Below are 18,002 nucleotides of genomic sequence, written 5' to 3' on the forward strand. Positions count from 1 at the left end.
AGAACTAAGTTCAGCACATATTGATCCACAATGAGCTTACTAGTACTCTAAGTCATGCTGAAAGCATGCACACTTCCTTGTTTCCTAAACAAAGTGTTGCTATAGGTATAATCTTACCTCACTTCATTAGTGACAGTGATATGTATTTCAAAGAAATGACAAAAGAGTTTCTGCCTATTTAATACAAAACCAATTGCATTTTCTTCTGCATAGGCAGGAGATAATAGCTGATATTACCACTGTAAAAAACATCTTAAAGCCACAAATCCAATACTTTCTTAATGTTCATTACAGCATGCATTGACTGAAGAGAACACTTTCTTCTGATGTTATACAGGTACTCCTGCACCCTGCCCGTTATGCTTTCTTACACCGATAACTGCTGAACAGGTCCCGCTAAGGCAACTAAACACTAAACTTTTGCTCTACGAATAAGACCACTGACATTGAAAGGCAGGGTACTAGCAAAGTCTGCGTCAATGTTAGGCACAATAAAGACTATTCATAGTAAAACATAAAATCGTCAGTGTTGTTAGCTGTAGATATAAACATAATTACAATCTGAAAAATTAAGAACTGTTACCAATATTCAAAAATGAATTCTGCTGCCTTTAAATACTATTGCTAAGCTTGGACTAACAATGCAACAAAAAGATACAAGCATCCCACAACTGCTGTTATGTAGCTTAATAATAACGTTGCCACTTTAGGGGTTTTAGTAAAGATGTATTGAAAACATTGTGTACATGCACATTTTCTTATCTAATAAAATTGTATTGAAGATTTCTAAGTAAACGACTTACGCGAACAAAACTGACATAGTAACGAAAACATCGAACTATTAACCCAAACAAAATTTATCGTTGTTTTCAAAATCTTATAATTCAGATTCCATGTTTCGTCTTCTCATCCATTCAATTTAAGTGTAATACAACGCATACCTAATTCGTTCAATAAACATAAAATACCTTAGGTTGGCTCCCAACACTATGGCAAATTCATCCGCGCACGCTTCCTTAGTAACAGCACCGCTTTGTTACCAACAAGTGAGGCAAACGAGCAAGGGCGATTTTTCCGGCTACATCCGGTGGGTACGGATCCCACAGCGCCTCGTTCCACGTGGAGGACGTACAGAAAGTTCCCCCTCGCACAACAAGCCGTTTCTATACTTATTTGCTTGTGTATCTTCGATTTCTTGAGGGTATCTTCGATTTCTGCTGGCAAAAAATTTGTGAACTACCGATAACAAAAGTCTTTGCTATCTCTAATTGAGAAATGCATGTACAAGACCAGGTTAACAACTCTATTTAAAGCCCACTGTATTTTAACACTTCTAAAACTTGGTAGCTAGTATAAGAATAACATTTCGCGTTATTAAAAGGTATGTGAGATTTCCTCGTCTTAATAGATTTCACTTAGATGGATGTTTGAGGATTTATGAGGGCTGATATTCACTGTTGGTCTAGCTACAGTTTATTTTTGCATATCTATAATCTACGGTATGGTATCCCCACTATATGAAAGGAATACCTTTTTTCCCCCACCATTCTTCTTTAAAGTGCCCCCGTAATTCAACTGGTAAAGCATCTTCTCACTCTCCTGCCTGATCTATTGTGCAGTGGGACTGGAGGCACGGAATGGCTCCTGTGTGACACCCAGGTTTGTGCCGGAAGTCAGCTGTGATTTAAGTGGGTCTCCTCCTATATGTAAAGAACTTTAGGATGAAAAACGCTAAATAAATGCAACACATTAGTTGAAAGATGAGAAATATTGAACTTTTCAAATGATATTAGTGTTAAATGTTTTGCCATTTAAATTTTTATCAATAAATCTGTAAATTTGATATAATAAAAAAATGTTCATTGGTTGAATACAGAAGGATGAACCCAGAGCTCAGACCTTTTGAGTACTTGAATGACACTCTGTATTTAACAATTTAGAAACTGTTTAAAATGTTTCACTGGACACAAGTGTTGATATGTTAATCTGGAACAGATTAAGGGGAAATTGGGTATGTGGAATCATAAAACAATCACACACATTTCAAAGTGCTCCAGAGCGCAAAATATTTTTATTTTTTTTGTTAAGAATCTTACAGTGTCAATTCTAACACCTTTAGGAAAAATAAGAGCTCCCTTTCAATGAAGGAAGCCTTCTGAATTAAAAGTATTCAGCAGTCTACATGGAAATACAGCTTCAGGAACTACATCAAAGCAAGGGCCGGGATACATTAAGAAAGACAGGAGAGAAAAAAAATCACAAAGATGGAGAGACTGAGGTCAGAGCAAAATCAGTCTTTTTTCCCCTCAATAATCCTGAAACCATCCTTTCAGATGCCTGAACACTTGTTATAAACAATGGTCATAATGACCTCCAAACTGTGGACTATCTATAGGTTTTAAACTGTGAGATGAGGTTAAATTAGAAACAAGTTAATTGTTTAGCACACTGACTACAGGCCATAAATACAATCTAAATCAGATATACAAATATTTGGAAAGACTTCTGACAGTGAAAAATGGTTTCTCAATGTCAAGTTTTGATGTCAGCTCTCTAAACAGTATTTTGTAGGGCCTTTTATTACTTTTAATCATGGTAAAAGTTATTTTAATTAAGACCTTGGTTAATCATAGCATATGTGTAGGGCTAAAAGTTAAATAACATTCCAAACACTCCTTAAGTGGTAAACACCAATACAGTTTGTTCAATCTGCTGCCATGCTGTATCCCCTCCTAAAAATATTTAATCACAACTCCTTGACAGAAAGCTGATATAATATTGCACTTAAAGAAAATCACACTGTTCATTCTCCATTAGATACCTATATTATTTAACTGTTTAACTGCATTTTTTTACTTACAGCAGATTCTCAAAGAAACTATATATTGGATTAATAAAAGCAGGCCTTATGTTTTTAAACAGGTTTTATTCACAAGATTTCATTCTAGTCACAGTTTCAGCACTTGGGTTTGAAATAGGGACTTATAGTATCCATTTATCTGTTTTGAAAGGATACAAGACAGAGCTCCTGTGTTGTTCAAACTTGTGTTAACAAGGTTCAATTTTAATTTTTCAATGGCTAAAAATAAAAAGCTCTTACATTAAAATGCCTTTTGATCCTCAATCTATTATGGTGAGAAAAAACACCAAATTATTCTGTAGACTGAGGTCTTCACTACGACCACCAAACGTAAGATCTTCATTTCTGTTTCTTCATTGTCTTTCATACTGCCTGTTATTGAGCAGATCAATAAGGAACAGTGACATTCACAATAAATATTTTTATTTTCTCAATGTGATTCTGAATTAAATACTGAAATACATATATTAAGCTTCCTTTCACAATAACAGAATGAATTTTAGTTCCCAACTATGTAATATTCACACTAAAAATCATCGAAATCAATGTTTCTCAAATCTTGGACTGTTGAGCATCATGGATTAGGAAAGTGGAGGAATCAACACCAAAAATAAATAATACTCCCAATAAAAGTGGGCTACATTCGGGCTGTTGGGTTTTTCAAATAGAGCTTAGACTGCACCACAGTAGGCAGAATCTCCACTGCTTGTTGAAGGAAAGGTCTCCTTTAGTACAGCAGTTTTTGCCAATCTTAAATTTGTTCCTTATCAATTCACACCTGGTGTCTAAATAATAGGCCGTATTAAATACCCAGATGAGCAGTTAAGTTCAATGGTTAGCCTACAATGGCACGACTGCTAAAAAAAAAGGCACCTTCAATTTCTTCAAACAGCAAGCTTATGTGTTTCAACAAACACGGCATCTGATGATCTAATAAAACCTTTCCAGCCTGGAAGAAGTCACTAGCCTAAGAGTCATGACGGAAAATTCACAGAGACTCACATCATTCTCTTTAGCCCTACTCAGAGCTGCCACCCCCAAATGGGCCAGCACAGCACACTTCATGAAAGCAGGGATATTTCTAAATACCAGCATGAACATTTTCCATGAATTCTGAATGCTAAAAATAAATTAAGAGATGTGATATGACTACTGCTAATGCAATACAGAGTGAATCTGGACAACTGGTGGTGAAGTGAAAAATGGTTGTATACTTTTGAGTTTCCCTAATTACATAGCAGGAATGAATGTCACGATGCCTTATTGCCTGCCTGTAGCACTACGTATGTTTTTCATTTGGTGGGACTGGGCTCTACTTCAGTACTGGGTACTTCCTCTGGCCGAACTTCCCCGTCCTCGCTCCTCCCGAAGGTGCAGTTGGCTACGAAAGAAGCAGATTAAAAAAATAAACATCAGATTCCGGTCACTGGACTGAGCTGAAGTGCACATAGATAAAATGTGTGACCCTCTTCCTTTAAGAAAATACAGAAGTATACAAATGAGAACCAGCCCTCTGGCTCTCCATACACATGTGGTTCCTAGAAGGATCTTGTCCAAGTATTGTATCTCAGGAAAAAAAAAATCAACAACATGGGTGGTTTGGTTTTAGACCCCCTCAACCTGGACTGAAACACCTGTCCTCACTTCCACATTTAGTATAATAATCAATGTTTATATATCAACGCCTTCTCCAAATGTACCAAACAACGATTCTTCATGGCAAGCACTGAGTGGAATTAAGTGCCAGTGTATCTGATTGGGACTGTACAAAGAAAACTTTATGAGCACCTCAAAAACTTTTGAACTTTTGCAAAGCTATAACAGACATAAAAAAGTAATCTGTTGGAGATACTTGTCAAATAACTTTGAAATAAGCTACGTACCAGACTTTAACTCCAGCTTGATTCTGCTAGCATTTTACTTCAAAAAACACCATTTTCAGGTAACTATTTCTGAGTTAGGGTTACAATAAAGATTTGTGAGTGCTATAATGTTAAAAAATTATCCACCAATCTGGTGGCCAATTTGAAATGAGGTCAATGAAAAAAACTGTAGAAGTGTAACAAGGTATGTAAACCAACAGAGCTAAAAGTTTCCTTGTGAGTTGTAGAATCAGTTCCAATTCCTGAACATTACAGATGACATGTCTAGGCTAGGCTACATAGCAGCCAGATGACAACTGGATGCAAAGTGCTCCTGTCATTAGCCATAGAACTGTTGCTTACCTGTGCAAACTGAGAGGGGTTATAGAAAGCCACACCTCCAGCTATCGGACCCTCTTGAACATGTGGTTGATTAGGGGCCTACAAGAGATAGGATGAGTTAACTAGGCTGCCAGGAAATCTTTTTGGAAAAACATGATTTATTCCATGGGTGTTTAAAGTATCTAAGTCAGTACAGAAGTTCCTAGTTAAGAAATTTAAGTTAAATAGATCAATAACATTTTATAAATGGTAGCAGTACAGAACAAAAGCTGTTACGCTTGACTAGTTAAAGCCCAAGACTGAACAGCAGACAGATACATTTCCACTTTTGATTTGAACCTTTTTCTTATCCATGGAATAAATGAAGAGCAGTGTTAGTGACACAGGTGACCTCACCTCATTTGCAGGCGATGAAAACAGGTGTTCTTGACTCTTCCCAGAAGTGAGATTAAACTTTTTTTCAGCACATTGCATTAAACTTTTCTTTTGTTACTGTAAACCAATTCTATCGTAATGATGACAAACGATGAACATCTGTTTATGGAAAGTGTTTTTGTCTCTCCTTCTGAGCCAGTTGATACTCGTTAATGGCAAAGCATGCAGAGCAGGGGTAGGGTTAAATGGTTATTGGAAGCACAGCGGCTCGGTCTTACAAACAGTGCTGCATTCACACCAAGGAACAGCGACAGCTCTTTGCCTTCAGCATTGGGATAACTCCAACTGCAAACTGGCAAAGTGCATGACATACAACAAGAAGAAAAGGCGCTGCAAGATTGCATCGTGCTGATGTCCAAAAAAACAAGCATCTGGTTTACAAAATTAGACTAACTTGGTCCACTATACTAATTATAGGACTACCAAATCAATATGAATACAACCGCAAAATATAAGTTTATAAAAATGCAGAATGTTCTAAGTTTACATTCTAAGCGAGAAAGAGCAGTTCTTCTCGCTGGTAATGAAACACAGGCTGTGCCATTCTGTCTTTCAGTCAAACTTGACTAAAATAATTCAATGAAGGGTGGCTGGTTCTTATTGTCACTGAAGAAAATCAGCTAATGCAATGCTAAAGGCAGAGGCTGCGGACTCTGTGACACGAGTATGTGCAAAATAAGCGTGCAACAGCGAAATGCCAGCTATAGGTACCTGGTTTAAATGCTGGCTCACTTCACGAGATAAAGAACTCATTGAGCTAGAACGCGAGAGCTACAAAACAGCAAAACAAACATACAAACGAGATGAACCTAAAGAATTCCACATGCATGTCACGGCCAAAAGCCTCTAGTATTGAGAAAAAATTTTCCACAAATGCAGAATTTCAATTCAGCATTTTTAAATGCCAGGAGAGCAATAAGAATAATTGTGGTTTAGTAAAAACCACAAAGCATGACACCATTCACATTATTCGTTTTTAATTGTGTTAATATTACACAGTTTTTTATTTTTTTTCTAATTCAAATAAAATTATAGAAATTATTTCATTTCTATTTTTTTAGACCTGGCACTTAAACTTTTACCATGCTCCCATTATTAGTTTAAGTTAATTATCATAGTACTCCCAGATACATTCTCACGCACACCAAGCATTTTTGGCCTCTAAGCAGATTTTATCGATATGTTCTGCAATCACAGTTGATTTACAGTTCTAATTTACAGCAACATCAATCAACATTAATAAACAATTTAAAAAACTCCTGACACACCAATAGTGTGACAAAGGTTAAATGTCTCATGCAAATGAAGTTACTGGAATGCATCTATTTTTGAAACCTTTTGCTGGGAAACGCCTGTCAGAATTAGACCCTGTTATGGTGAGGAAATGGGGGGGGGTGAGTGGGTAAAAAGACTTGTCTGCAATGCCAGCGGTTATTCCTACCTCCCCTGCCTGTGTTGCGTCTGTATTTGACGTTCCTTCTGTGCTGGGAGTATACAATCCCGGGTTATAAAACTGTAGGAAAAACAAAAATAAGTGGCAACTAGAATTTGTCACTTTCAAAACACATTTAGCCTTACTAAATCCATCACTCTAAAGAACTCTTATGTTCTAAAGAGCAAAGGATATTGCCAATGCTTTTTTGGGGAATCCCCTCATATTACTTATTGAACAAATGTGGGATTATCAATGATACAAATCGGCTTACAGCTCTACCAATCCTGTATTGTACATGGAAAATGAGGACTTGCAAACACACTCAGCTTTCAGAGCTTTTCACCTTTGGACATAGTGCAAGCTCCAAAATGTCTTTAAGGAGAGTGTGCTCTGATTGGAAGAACAACATGTCTGTCACTAGAAGTTTGCTGGCACCTACCAAGACACAGTCTTCAGTAAGGCTGAGAAGACCTCCAACTGACAAAGACCCAATTTTACCTCAGAACCACTGCAGTAGTGCAACTTTTACTCATCAAAAGCCACTTTTCTCCCAGATGGAACAGATCTTGACTAGAAACTAGAAACTGTTAATAATCTCTTACTTGAATAGGTCTTTCTGACACATGTATACCAAAATGTCCAATGCAATTTAAATGACAGCTAAAACAATCCTTGCAAGCTCTTGCCCAACATGTTGTTTATACCATTACACAATACTCGCTAAATGCAATCACTTAGTCATCTGTTTCCTCTACTCTTCTCTTCCCTTTCCAATTCTAGTTACAAGTGGAACTTATCAACTTTTGAATTTTATACGGTTCAAGAAAATCTTACAAAAAAGCAAGCCAATGAAAGTATATGAAATAAGCCAATCGACTTTAGGTGCTTCTAAAGAAATGTGTAGAACTAGACTAAAATCAAGAACAGGAAAATGCATGTGTTAGTGGTGGAATTGCTGAACAATTGTTAGAAGCTGTGGCTAGGCTTCGCTTACTCCTGCAGAACATCACAGAACATGGAAACTTGTTTGTTAAAATAAAAATTAATAAGATTATCAGGGATCCTTCACAAAATGCCTGGATGAACTTTTCCTATCAATTAATTAACTATACTATCTACATAGATCAAATAGCCTCGCCTCCTCTAGTGGGCAACCCTTCTAATGTTCTTACTTAAAAGTTCCCCTCTATAAGACCTTTAAGAATTGGCAATGGACCTGGAAGCAGCTTTGATGATGTACTCACACACTCTGGGTCATACCTGAGGCTGGGAGCTTGTATCCGAGATGGTCTGCCCTGTATTCTGCTCCGTCTCTGGTACACTGCCTTCCATAGGCTGCTGACTGTCTGCAGATGCTGAAAAAAAAAATTTCAAGTGATATTAAATACATACGTTGCTTGATAAATATCCAGATTTTCTATTATAATAACAGAACAGCAATTGTACCTACTTATGTTTTGGGTATACAGTATATTATTTGAGTTCAAATAGGCAGCTGCATTAGCATGAGCAGACTGCAAAGGAAAAAGTAAAGGTTTAATCCATGCTGAAAAAAAGAGACGGTTTGGCTGTGGAGCCTTCTTCAGGTGTGACACTTTGTGTCTTTTTTTCAGCATGAAAGAAACCTTTTCTTATTCCCTTTCAGTATAATAATTTGGCAGACGGTTTTATCCAAAATGATTTACATGTGCACGGATTTATACAGCTGCGTATTTTACTGGCATAATTTAAGCAAAACATCTTTCTCAAGAGTACAACAGCAGTGTCTCACCTGGGATTTGAACCCCCAACCTTCCAGTTACAGGTTCAGAACCCTGAGCGCAGTTCCACACTGCTGCCCTTGTGTATGTAGAGGACGAAGGAATAAGAAGTCTGGCTTGAACACAAAATGAGGATGAAAACCACCATTCACTCCCCTTCCCTCTAACAGACGAAACCTAATGATCTACCTTATTAGCAATAAGGTATTACAGGATTCAACAGATCATGTGAACACAACACAGTTTTAATTTTCTTTGTTGAATAGGTACAGACCTGAACTTGGTATAAACAGGTTAGTGGGAATGGGCATTGGAGCCAAAGGTGCAAACAGATCTGCAGGGATGGGACTGGGCTTGGGCCCTCCGGGATTCAGAACGTCAACATACCGGCTCCTGGTTCCTGGAAGACAAACAGAAGCATTGCTTTTCTCAGAAGCCACTTTCAACTCAGTTAAGTCGGCTATTTTCACAAACTCTGCACATCTTAGGGATATTTCAAAAGAGTTTCCACATATCGCTAAACTTCTCTTTTCCCAACATCTTAACCCTGTGGTCATTAAAAATCCCAGGGCATTTCTCAAACAAAGTAGGGATGTTAACCTTTGTGTCCTGGCCAAATTTCCCCCTGGCTTTTACCAATCTTGGCCTCCTAATAATCTCATCTATGAACTGGTTTCATCACCCTGTTCTCCTCCCCACTGAGAGCTGGTGTGTGGTGAGCGTTCTGGTGCACTTTGGCTGCCGTCACATCATCCAGGTGGGGCTGCACCACCTGGTGGTGGTGGGGAGTCCCTATTACCTGTAAATCACTTTAAGAGGAGTGTTCGAAAAAGTGCTATGTAAGTTTTAAAGAATCATTAGTTCTCAAGCTTATTAAAAGGAGAGACTGGTTTTAGCCTAATGTACAGAGACCCTCAGTCAACCAGGTTAAAAGATGGATTCCTGCATTTTGAAGATCCACTTAATTGAAAGGATTTGAATTTGAAACAACACGATGACTTAAAGTACTCTGAACAGATCTAAACTCACCAGCTTTTCTTGAGAAAATATTGACTGGGGGGGCCCCACTGGGTGGGCCAGCAGTCGCTCCAGGCCTCTGCTGAGGGGTCAATTTTGGAAAGCTTGTGGGAGGAGGGGGAGGAGGTTTGCTCTGGTAAAACAAAAATATTAACAATTTTAGATCATTTCAAAGTCCTCGGCTTTCTCAATTATAAAGTTTTCTAACAAAGAGTAAAAAAAGGAAATAGTGACTCATTTCAATCCTACTTTTGCAAAACAGCATCTGCTGTGGGAAAAAAAATGTACATTTCCTTATTGCAAAAAGTCTTTTTTTTTTTGCAAACAGCATTGTTTTGACTTCCATATATACCCGCGGGAGTTTAAAAGAATTCCATTTGTAACATTAGGACAATAAATGTGTCATGATTCTTAAACCTGGAAGTCATATGGATGTAACTAAGAACCTAACTTTGTCTGAACTCAAGTATCTACAAACAAAAAGGAGGCTAAATTATAAGAAAAACAGAACCAATGAACAGAAAAGACAGATAAATATTACTATACCTCCTCTTCTGGTTCGTCAAGATTAACCCATCGTTTTTTATTCTCATCCCATACAATCTGAAGCAAGACAAAAAATAGGTAAGAAAAGTAAGTGTCTACCATGGCATGGATAAACTGAACTTTTAGTAAACATTCAAAATGAAACCAATATATCATATGCCAAGATGCATCCTGATAAAGTAAAATTAGTCATGGCAAGTTTAGCCATTTCTTATCCAAGGAGAATGACCGTTCCAGGACTTTATATTGGTCCAGTGCAGAAAAACCCCACTCTAATTCATTACCGACTTGTTCTTGTCATCTGGTAGGTAAGCCTCATTCCTCTTGCGGTACAGCCAGTTCAGCCACCCTCCTGCTCCTCCTCCCTGTGTAAACAAGGGTAGATTAGTGACGTAATGCACCCAACATTATCATCAACATTTTGCATGTCACTCCATGTTCATACATATGGAAACCACAAAGGACTCCATAAAAGCTTTTCACTTACATTTTGTTTCCATTTCACACTGTAATGACTTAACTAGACGAAAAAGACTGACAAGAATTCACTGCCCTTTCACTGAAGTTAAAAGGCTGCACCAACGAAGGTCAGAGACAACTGAAGAACCACATGCCTCTATAATATGCCTCTAAAAAAAACAGGTAAATTGTGATAATTCGTACAATGAAACCAAGATCCATGTATGACAAAGTAATTGATATAGACTAAACATGCAGAATCCATAGGACCTACTAGGAAAAGTGTCTGGTCTAAAGCAACCTACTAAAATGTTCTTTGGATGAGACCTGCTGTTTCAACAGACCTTTTTGGGCGAGTCCTTTTTGGTGTCTTCTGGTTTGCTCACTGGTTGCTCTGGGATGGATGGAGGGGGAGGGGAGGGCTGCTTCGCGGCCGAATTGCTCCGGTCGCGCCCCACTGAGTTACTGGAGGACTCCGAGGTGGTGCGGGACCTCCTTCCATAACCCTGGGAGCAGACGGGTTTAAAAGTTAAAAATACATCATTAGATGGTGTTACATTAAACAAAACAGATTTATTGTAGATTGCAAACAAAATGTTAGACAACAGTAACAGCAATTAAAGAGTCACAGAAAAATAAAGAAAAATGCAGGAAAAGCATGAGCTGGCCATATGAAACTGATCGATGCTTATTTTAATAAAGAACAGTTACTGCAGGCATGAGAGAAAAGCATGTTAAATTGTGAGCCATCCAAGGGATTTACTACAATTTTGATCATCTGAATTTATTGTGTTTATCTAATTCATCAATGTCAGAGGAAAACAGTTGCTTCTTAAAGAGAGATGTGCTGGCAGACAGAGAGGAATGGGAAAAACAGGTGGAACAGTCACTGGAAAAAACAATCAAGTGGTTAAAAAAGGCAGCTGGATTAGGTCATACCATGTGCATTGAAGACTGTGAAGTAGATCGAGATCTCCTTCCCGGCCCCTGGTTAGATATAAAGTCGCACAAACTGCTAGTAAATGACAAATTCGAAGCAGAACATTCAAACCATCCATTCCACATTTTTTAAAATAAAGCGATTAACTACAGCTGTTGGGTATCTCACAATTTGATTAGGAAAGGCAAATCAGCTGAAGACCATAAGCTCACACATTACATACAACAGATATCAACAGCAAGGTAACATTCCCAAACTGCTTATCCTTGTGAGTCTCAAAGTAAACAATTACACATTTACTTACCATAATAGCCATGTGGTCATAGAAATCCATTGGTCCTTGAGTGAATGTACTTCTGGATGGAGAGGATGGCTGGGAATTCAAGTGGATGTCTATTTTTTTAAATTAAAAAATAAATTTGTTTCAGGTACTGATGGCATGATATTTCATTTTAGTTGACCATCAAACCAAGTGTCAAGACTAAAATGTTCATAAGTCACAGTTAAAAAACCTTACATGATCTGAGGATCCACTCATTATATAACTGATTAAATTACCTTCAGCTATGGTTCTCTATTTTACAGGGGCATTTACACTGGTAATGGTCATACGATAACATTAAACAATGTAACATCAAGCACAATTGGAGAGCAAGAAAACTGTAACTAAGTCCGAACTCCTGAGAAAGGAACTGGAAGTACCGTGTTAATTATATTCTCTGGGTACTTTATGAATTAGAAAGTCATGTTGTATACATCATGATTCATGCCATGTGAAAGCAGCAGGGTGAACTAGTATTTACACCGCTGCCAACCACATCTTGATCACCTGTCATTTAAGTGTGATTTACCATGGTAACTAATTCTACAGGAGGTTGAAGCACCTGAGGTGGAAGTGATGAGTGACTGCCTCCAGGTGGTACAAGACTCCTGTCAATGTAGTTACCATGGTACCTGGTGTTTGAATGATATATGATTGTGATGTGGCTGGCTACCATTGAGTACCATACCATAATTCGCCCTGCAACTGATTCACCGCGACGCGTATGAGAATATACCTAAGGAGCCTGCTGACAGGTGGACACTGAGTTTTATGAATTCTCATTTTAATACTGTTTTTTTTTTGGAGATGGGAGTTCTGGATGGATAATCTTCTGTTATATGAACAAATTAAACGTTAATAGAAAGACTGTTGATCTGTGGTAACTAATTTTATACATTAACAATGCTGCAATATCAGCTTCCAAGACTTCTACAACAGCTTCACATTGACATAGGATTCATTGCTTATAAGGACCAAGATTTCCCTGGCAAATCAGATAAAAGGATGAATAATATTCTTAACGGTATAGAGATGGATATTTCCTCAGAGAAATACAGTCTTATCCTCAGAGCTTTTCATTTCTTGAACCTCAGCACTCAAGAATAACAGCAAACACAAACCAGTATCAATTTTATTCCCATCTTGGGACCTGAGAGCTGACCTGGTTGGTGATTCTGCTGTCGCTCTGGTACAGTGGGTAATGTCTCTGATGGGGGCATTTGTAGTGGCATATGCTGTCCTGGGTACATCTCATGCTGCTCCTGCTGGTTAGGGACCCCATACCCAGGTGTTGGAGGTGGAAACCCTGGGCCCTGCGAGGGAGGGACAGGCCCGGGCACTGGGCACAGGGGAACAGGTGGCACTGGGTAGAACTGGACACCCCCTTCAGCTGAAGGTGGCATTATGGAAGGCATTGGGCCATCAAGGATAGTTGGAGGCGCTGTGAAACGAAAATAAGCACTAAGTAACGGAAGACCTGACAACATTCAGAATTTCCATTCAATCGAAGCTGAAAAGAATCTAGCAGAAGGTTTAGGAGTATAAAAGCTTGGGCCTCTACGTTCAAAGAAAGCTTCTACCACACAACTATAACACTCCTAAACTCCACCTCTTAAATCTGCCTGCCACCACTCACACCTCTGTTTTTACCCTGAACTCAAATACTGCTACTATATGAGTTTTGCACACTGCTGCTATCTGAATGCTGCTTAAAGTTATAGTTGCTACCATGTTCCTGTCGCCAACAATTTGTAAAGTCATTTGTTGTACCATCTATTATATCACGTTTCACATGAGGAAAACACACAAGTAAGCATTTCATTGTACTCAGGTACATATGACAATAAACTTAAACTTTAAATTTCTGCCTAGCTGTGCTCATCAGCTGATACAGGATGGCAGCATGCTTTAAATGTCTAATAGATTGTGGTATCCATATAATATCCAATAAACTAACAATTATAATATCCATGCAAGGTATTCACTACACTCCTGGAATAAGGAATATTTTCATGCTAGTTTCATGCTAGCATAGAACAAAATCCTCACAATGAGGACTGAGTAATTTTATTTTTTCAGAACCCCTGGTCCTATAGAAGTGTGCAATGTGAAAATTAAAGTCTACCAATAGTCAAGAAAAACTGGCAAATCGTCCTTTTGTGGAAAGGGGGTCTGAAACTCTACCTGGTGGCACAAGCTGCACTTGTGATCCTGGATTTGGCATAAAAGATGTTGTGGGGGGGATCTCTGGAGCGGCGCCATTAACATCCTGAGACATTCCCAAGCCATCAGGAGGGCTGGGCTGGTCGAACTCAGAGCTGGGGGTACTAGATGCATATTGCTGGGGGGTGGCTCTGTCCAAGCTGTACATGATTGCACCATCCTGTTAGGAAGGCACAGGAAATTCAAGTTAACCATTCCGTAGCGCAATATTACAAAACAGCATAAAATTACATTATTTTCTAAATGTATAAAACGGGCAATAGACAAAAGAATACAAATAAATATAAACCTAAATCTTGAAAAAGACAGCTCTAATCTAAATTTAAAGATTAAAGTTAAAGGTTTTAAAGCAATTTCCCTTATTGATTGTGGAATGTATTCACCAGCCCAAGTGCAAAGGCACAGAAATCCCTGTGAGACATTGGTCTTTGTCTGGCCTTGGGACACAAAAAGTCCAGCATGAGAGGACCAAATGATGCGTCATGGAAACTTATAACTGTAAGAGGACTTTTTTCTCCCACACTGTGCCCTTTGAAACATGCAACCAGTCATATGACACTTGCGGTATAAGCACAAGCTAAGAATTGAACTATTACGAAGAAAATTAGTGAAATCCCACTCGAAGTTGTATTCTAGTCCGTAAAATGTCTATCCCCTCTGCCTCCCACTTTGGACCACAGAAATTCATACCTTGTTCCTGTATCAGGATTTTTTTTTTTTTAAGACAAACATATGGGAGGAGAAAATGTGTTTTTCTGATTAGCTTGAATGTGAATGTTCAGCCAAAAAAAACAGTGAAAATCTGTTTTCTCAGACCCGCAACAGAACTCATTCTAAATCATTACCTCAATCTCCCTATGCATACATGTAGAATATAATACCCCTCTTCATGATTTTTAATTTTCTGAATTTGTAGGGAACAAAAGTTCAATAAGATTCTTTTCTATACCTTTATTTGACCATCCAATTGGCGCAACTGAACCAACCAATCGGGCTCTATAAACAGCTCCTGCTCAGGCTTCTCCTTTAGCTGAGGATCAAAGAACCTCATTTTTGCAGACATCTAGATTGAAAACAAAAAAGAGAGAAAGAAGTCAGGGTCAATCGGGGATGTTCAAAGGAGACAAATGTGTCCTATATACAAGGTTTACATTTACCTGAATGAGCTGGCTCACAAACATGGGAGAGTAGTAGGATGGGTGACTGAGGACAGTTCTGGATATGACCTCACAATAATGGAAGGCCTGTGCAGACAGCCCCACCTCAGCCAAACGGCAGGCATAAATGAACTTAAAGACCTGGAGAAGGTAACAAAAAAAGCATTGTATTCTTAATTTATTTAAAAGGCTATTATAAAGAAAATGTTTTTCCACTATTGATCTCTAGACCTTATCACTCTGTATGTCAGTGTACCTTTCCTAAGTTCAGGGGAGAGAAGGACATGAATGCCCTTGGAAATATGCATTGTCATGTTCTGATCTTGCATCCATGTCATAAGCTTAAGTCACCACAGCTTTAAGGTGTTGTCAGGAGAATAGACGCAGCTCTCATAGATTCTACTGCAATCTCACAGGCACCTAGCAGACCACAGAGGCTGTTGTAAAGCAAGGAGATAACACCCCAGCTTACTCACATCTATCAAATATGATGATGCCATGTCAATTGTGCACCATCATTTTTAGTATCTCTGTCAGAATCAGTTAATGGCAGCTTCAAACAGATCTCAGCCTTTCCTCGTGACAAGATGTCTTTACTGCCTGAGTTTTACGGATGCGATGATTATCTAATTGATCAATTCCTGTCTGAGCACACTGTTGCACAACAGCCCCAGTACAATTAGCCTTACAGGTCATCCTAAATCACCTGTCTTTTAATGATATGAAACATTTATCCAATTAAAAAGTTTTTCTCCAATTAAGAGACTACTGGTATTTAAAGGAAACTGAAGGGTCATTTCAGGGTTGCCTGTGAAACCTGCTGAATAGCAGGAGCGGGGATGGATTGGGGGAAATAAGCACACACCTGAAAGTTTGGCAAATAGCAAGGCTGAGAGCCCAAAGACTGCGCATACTCATACGCTTCTGTTCTCTGGATGGCTTCATTGGAGGCAAACCTGAAAAATGGCAAGCTGGGAGGGGTGGAAGAGTAAAACAGTAGTGAAAAAAAAGAATCAGAAATGTAAGGTTAAAAAGTATTTGTGACCTCTGTAATTATACAATGCTGCTTCATATCTTACCTGTGATTTGCTCCTATCAGAACCATCTTAGTAGACTTCTTGGTGTAAACGCCGAGCCCAACCTGGGCCATTATGTAACAGAAATGAGCAGCATCTATCAGCCCTTTTGACGCTGAAATGGCAAAAGGAACTAATGTTAAGACACCAACATTAAAGAAAGAAAATACTAATTAAAAACTTAGTTTTTTTATCATTACATGGGAATGTATACAGAATTAATACTCCTGTAACTACAGATCTATTTAAACAAGTGACCTTCGGGGGGGGGGTTGTGAAAGCAAAATTAACAGTAATTCATTGGAGAATATTTAGCATACACTAAACATAAAAAAAAAATCTCAAGCCAGACACTGTATAAAGTAAGCTTGGGACTAACACTTCAACTTTTTAACATTTTATTAACTGCTTTCATTAATGGTTCAACTTTTGTGAACGGCGCCTTAGAATAAGCCTCAATTACATTTTCCACTTCACCTCACAATGAGGATATGAGGGAAATGCATGAGTGGCACCTATTCAGGAATTCTAAATGGTTAACACAATCTAGTAAACAGGACAGCAATTAGGAAGATATAAAAGACCAGTCAGAAAGAACAGTATTTTGCAATCAAACATTTCTTAAAAAAACAGATGTCTGTTAAAATGCACCCAAGCTTCTGGAATGAATTATTCGGTTTAATTCAGACTCACCAAGGGTGTCTCCCATAGTAGCAATGGTTCGGGTATCCAGATCCAAGGTGTGGGTGAGATTTGACAGCACCATAGCCAGGTGTGGTCTCCAGTCTCCCCACTTCTCATCTCCACAGCACTGCCACAGATACACAGCTCATAGGTACGGATCAGACACAGAGCCTTTCAGCTCTATAATGACATGAACATCGCTAAAAAACATCACTTCAACAGCCACAGTGATTTCATTATCAATGCAAAGTCACTCACCTCTAGGCTATCATCATTAAAGATCATAATTTTGGTGTCTCAAGCTCAGTTTTGAATACACCTTATCTGAGTAGTCTATTAAATTATTTAATTATTTCCTAAAATCAGATATATTAAGAAAAATCCTATATGTAGTTCATACAAGACAATATTTCATTAAAGCTAAGTTACATATAAATCCTCACAGACCTGGTTAGAAGAATTATAAGTATACGGCTGTTTAAATACTCGAACTGTAAACACTAGTCCGTCCAAGTTTGAGACACCTGTTATTGTTTGAGACACCATAATTAATTGTCCATCTGGGCTTTTAGTTTACATAATGGAACCATTACATGACATAATACAATTCAGCTAAACCCTTTGTTTCCAGGTCCTAAACATGTTGGAGGTTAAATTTGAACTATTGCATTTCATATGTAATTGAAGATATTTAATTGCTGGTTAGTTCCAATCAAGCAACTAGTCAAGAGTTTGCTGGAATTAAGACAAGCAGGTGATCTCCTACTTATCAGGACAAGGGTTGGGAACCCCTGCTGTATCAGATTCTGAATCATAAATCCTGGAGTGATAAGAGAATCAGCACAAATTTCCACCTATTATCTTCGTGCAATCGCTACCTCTCC

The 18,002-nt window shown here is 38.4% G+C and overlaps 1 protein-coding gene across 4 annotated transcripts in view; it reads right to left on the reverse strand.

The window, feature by feature from the left end:
* Positions 1–2,041: 2,041 nt before the first annotated feature.
* Positions 2,042–18,002, reverse strand: part of sec16a (SEC16 homolog A, endoplasmic reticulum export factor) — a 32,239-nt gene continuing 16,278 nt past the window's right edge. For 2 of the 4 annotated variants that reach the window (XM_088940413.1, XM_088940412.1), the window contains exons 14-32: positions 17,128–17,245; positions 16,438–16,549; positions 16,224–16,329; positions 15,359–15,499; positions 15,151–15,264; positions 14,163–14,361; positions 13,141–13,419; positions 11,961–12,049; positions 11,656–11,703; positions 11,061–11,222; positions 10,542–10,622; positions 10,258–10,314; positions 9,724–9,844; positions 8,969–9,094; positions 8,195–8,289; positions 6,941–7,012; positions 6,211–6,270; positions 5,086–5,163; positions 2,042–4,241 (exon numbers count right to left, since the gene is read on the reverse strand). In XM_088940413.1, coding sequence (XP_088796539.1) covers positions 4,173–4,241; positions 5,086–5,163; positions 6,211–6,270; positions 6,941–7,012; positions 8,195–8,289; positions 8,969–9,094; positions 9,724–9,844; positions 10,258–10,314; positions 10,542–10,622; positions 11,061–11,222; positions 11,656–11,703; positions 11,961–12,049; positions 13,141–13,419; positions 14,163–14,361; positions 15,151–15,264; positions 15,359–15,499; positions 16,224–16,329; positions 16,438–16,549; positions 17,128–17,245 — 2,127 coding nt within the window. In that variant the 3' untranslated portion in view covers positions 2,042–4,172. The remainder of the gene's footprint in view (positions 4,242–5,085; positions 5,164–6,210; positions 6,271–6,940; positions 7,013–8,194; positions 8,290–8,968; positions 9,095–9,723; positions 9,845–10,257; positions 10,315–10,541; positions 10,623–11,060; positions 11,223–11,655; positions 11,704–11,960; positions 12,050–13,140; positions 13,420–14,162; positions 14,362–15,150; positions 15,265–15,358; positions 15,500–16,223; positions 16,330–16,437; positions 16,550–17,127; positions 17,246–18,002) is intronic. The other 2 variants (XM_088940414.1, XM_088940415.1) reach the window with 2 other exon arrangements.

The sequence above is a fragment of the Atractosteus spatula genome, chromosome 23 (assembly GCF_055471065.1).
Source record: "Atractosteus spatula isolate fAtrSpa1 chromosome 23, fAtrSpa1.hap1, whole genome shotgun sequence".
NCBI classification, from domain to species: domain Eukaryota; kingdom Metazoa; phylum Chordata; class Actinopteri; order Semionotiformes; family Lepisosteidae; genus Atractosteus; species Atractosteus spatula.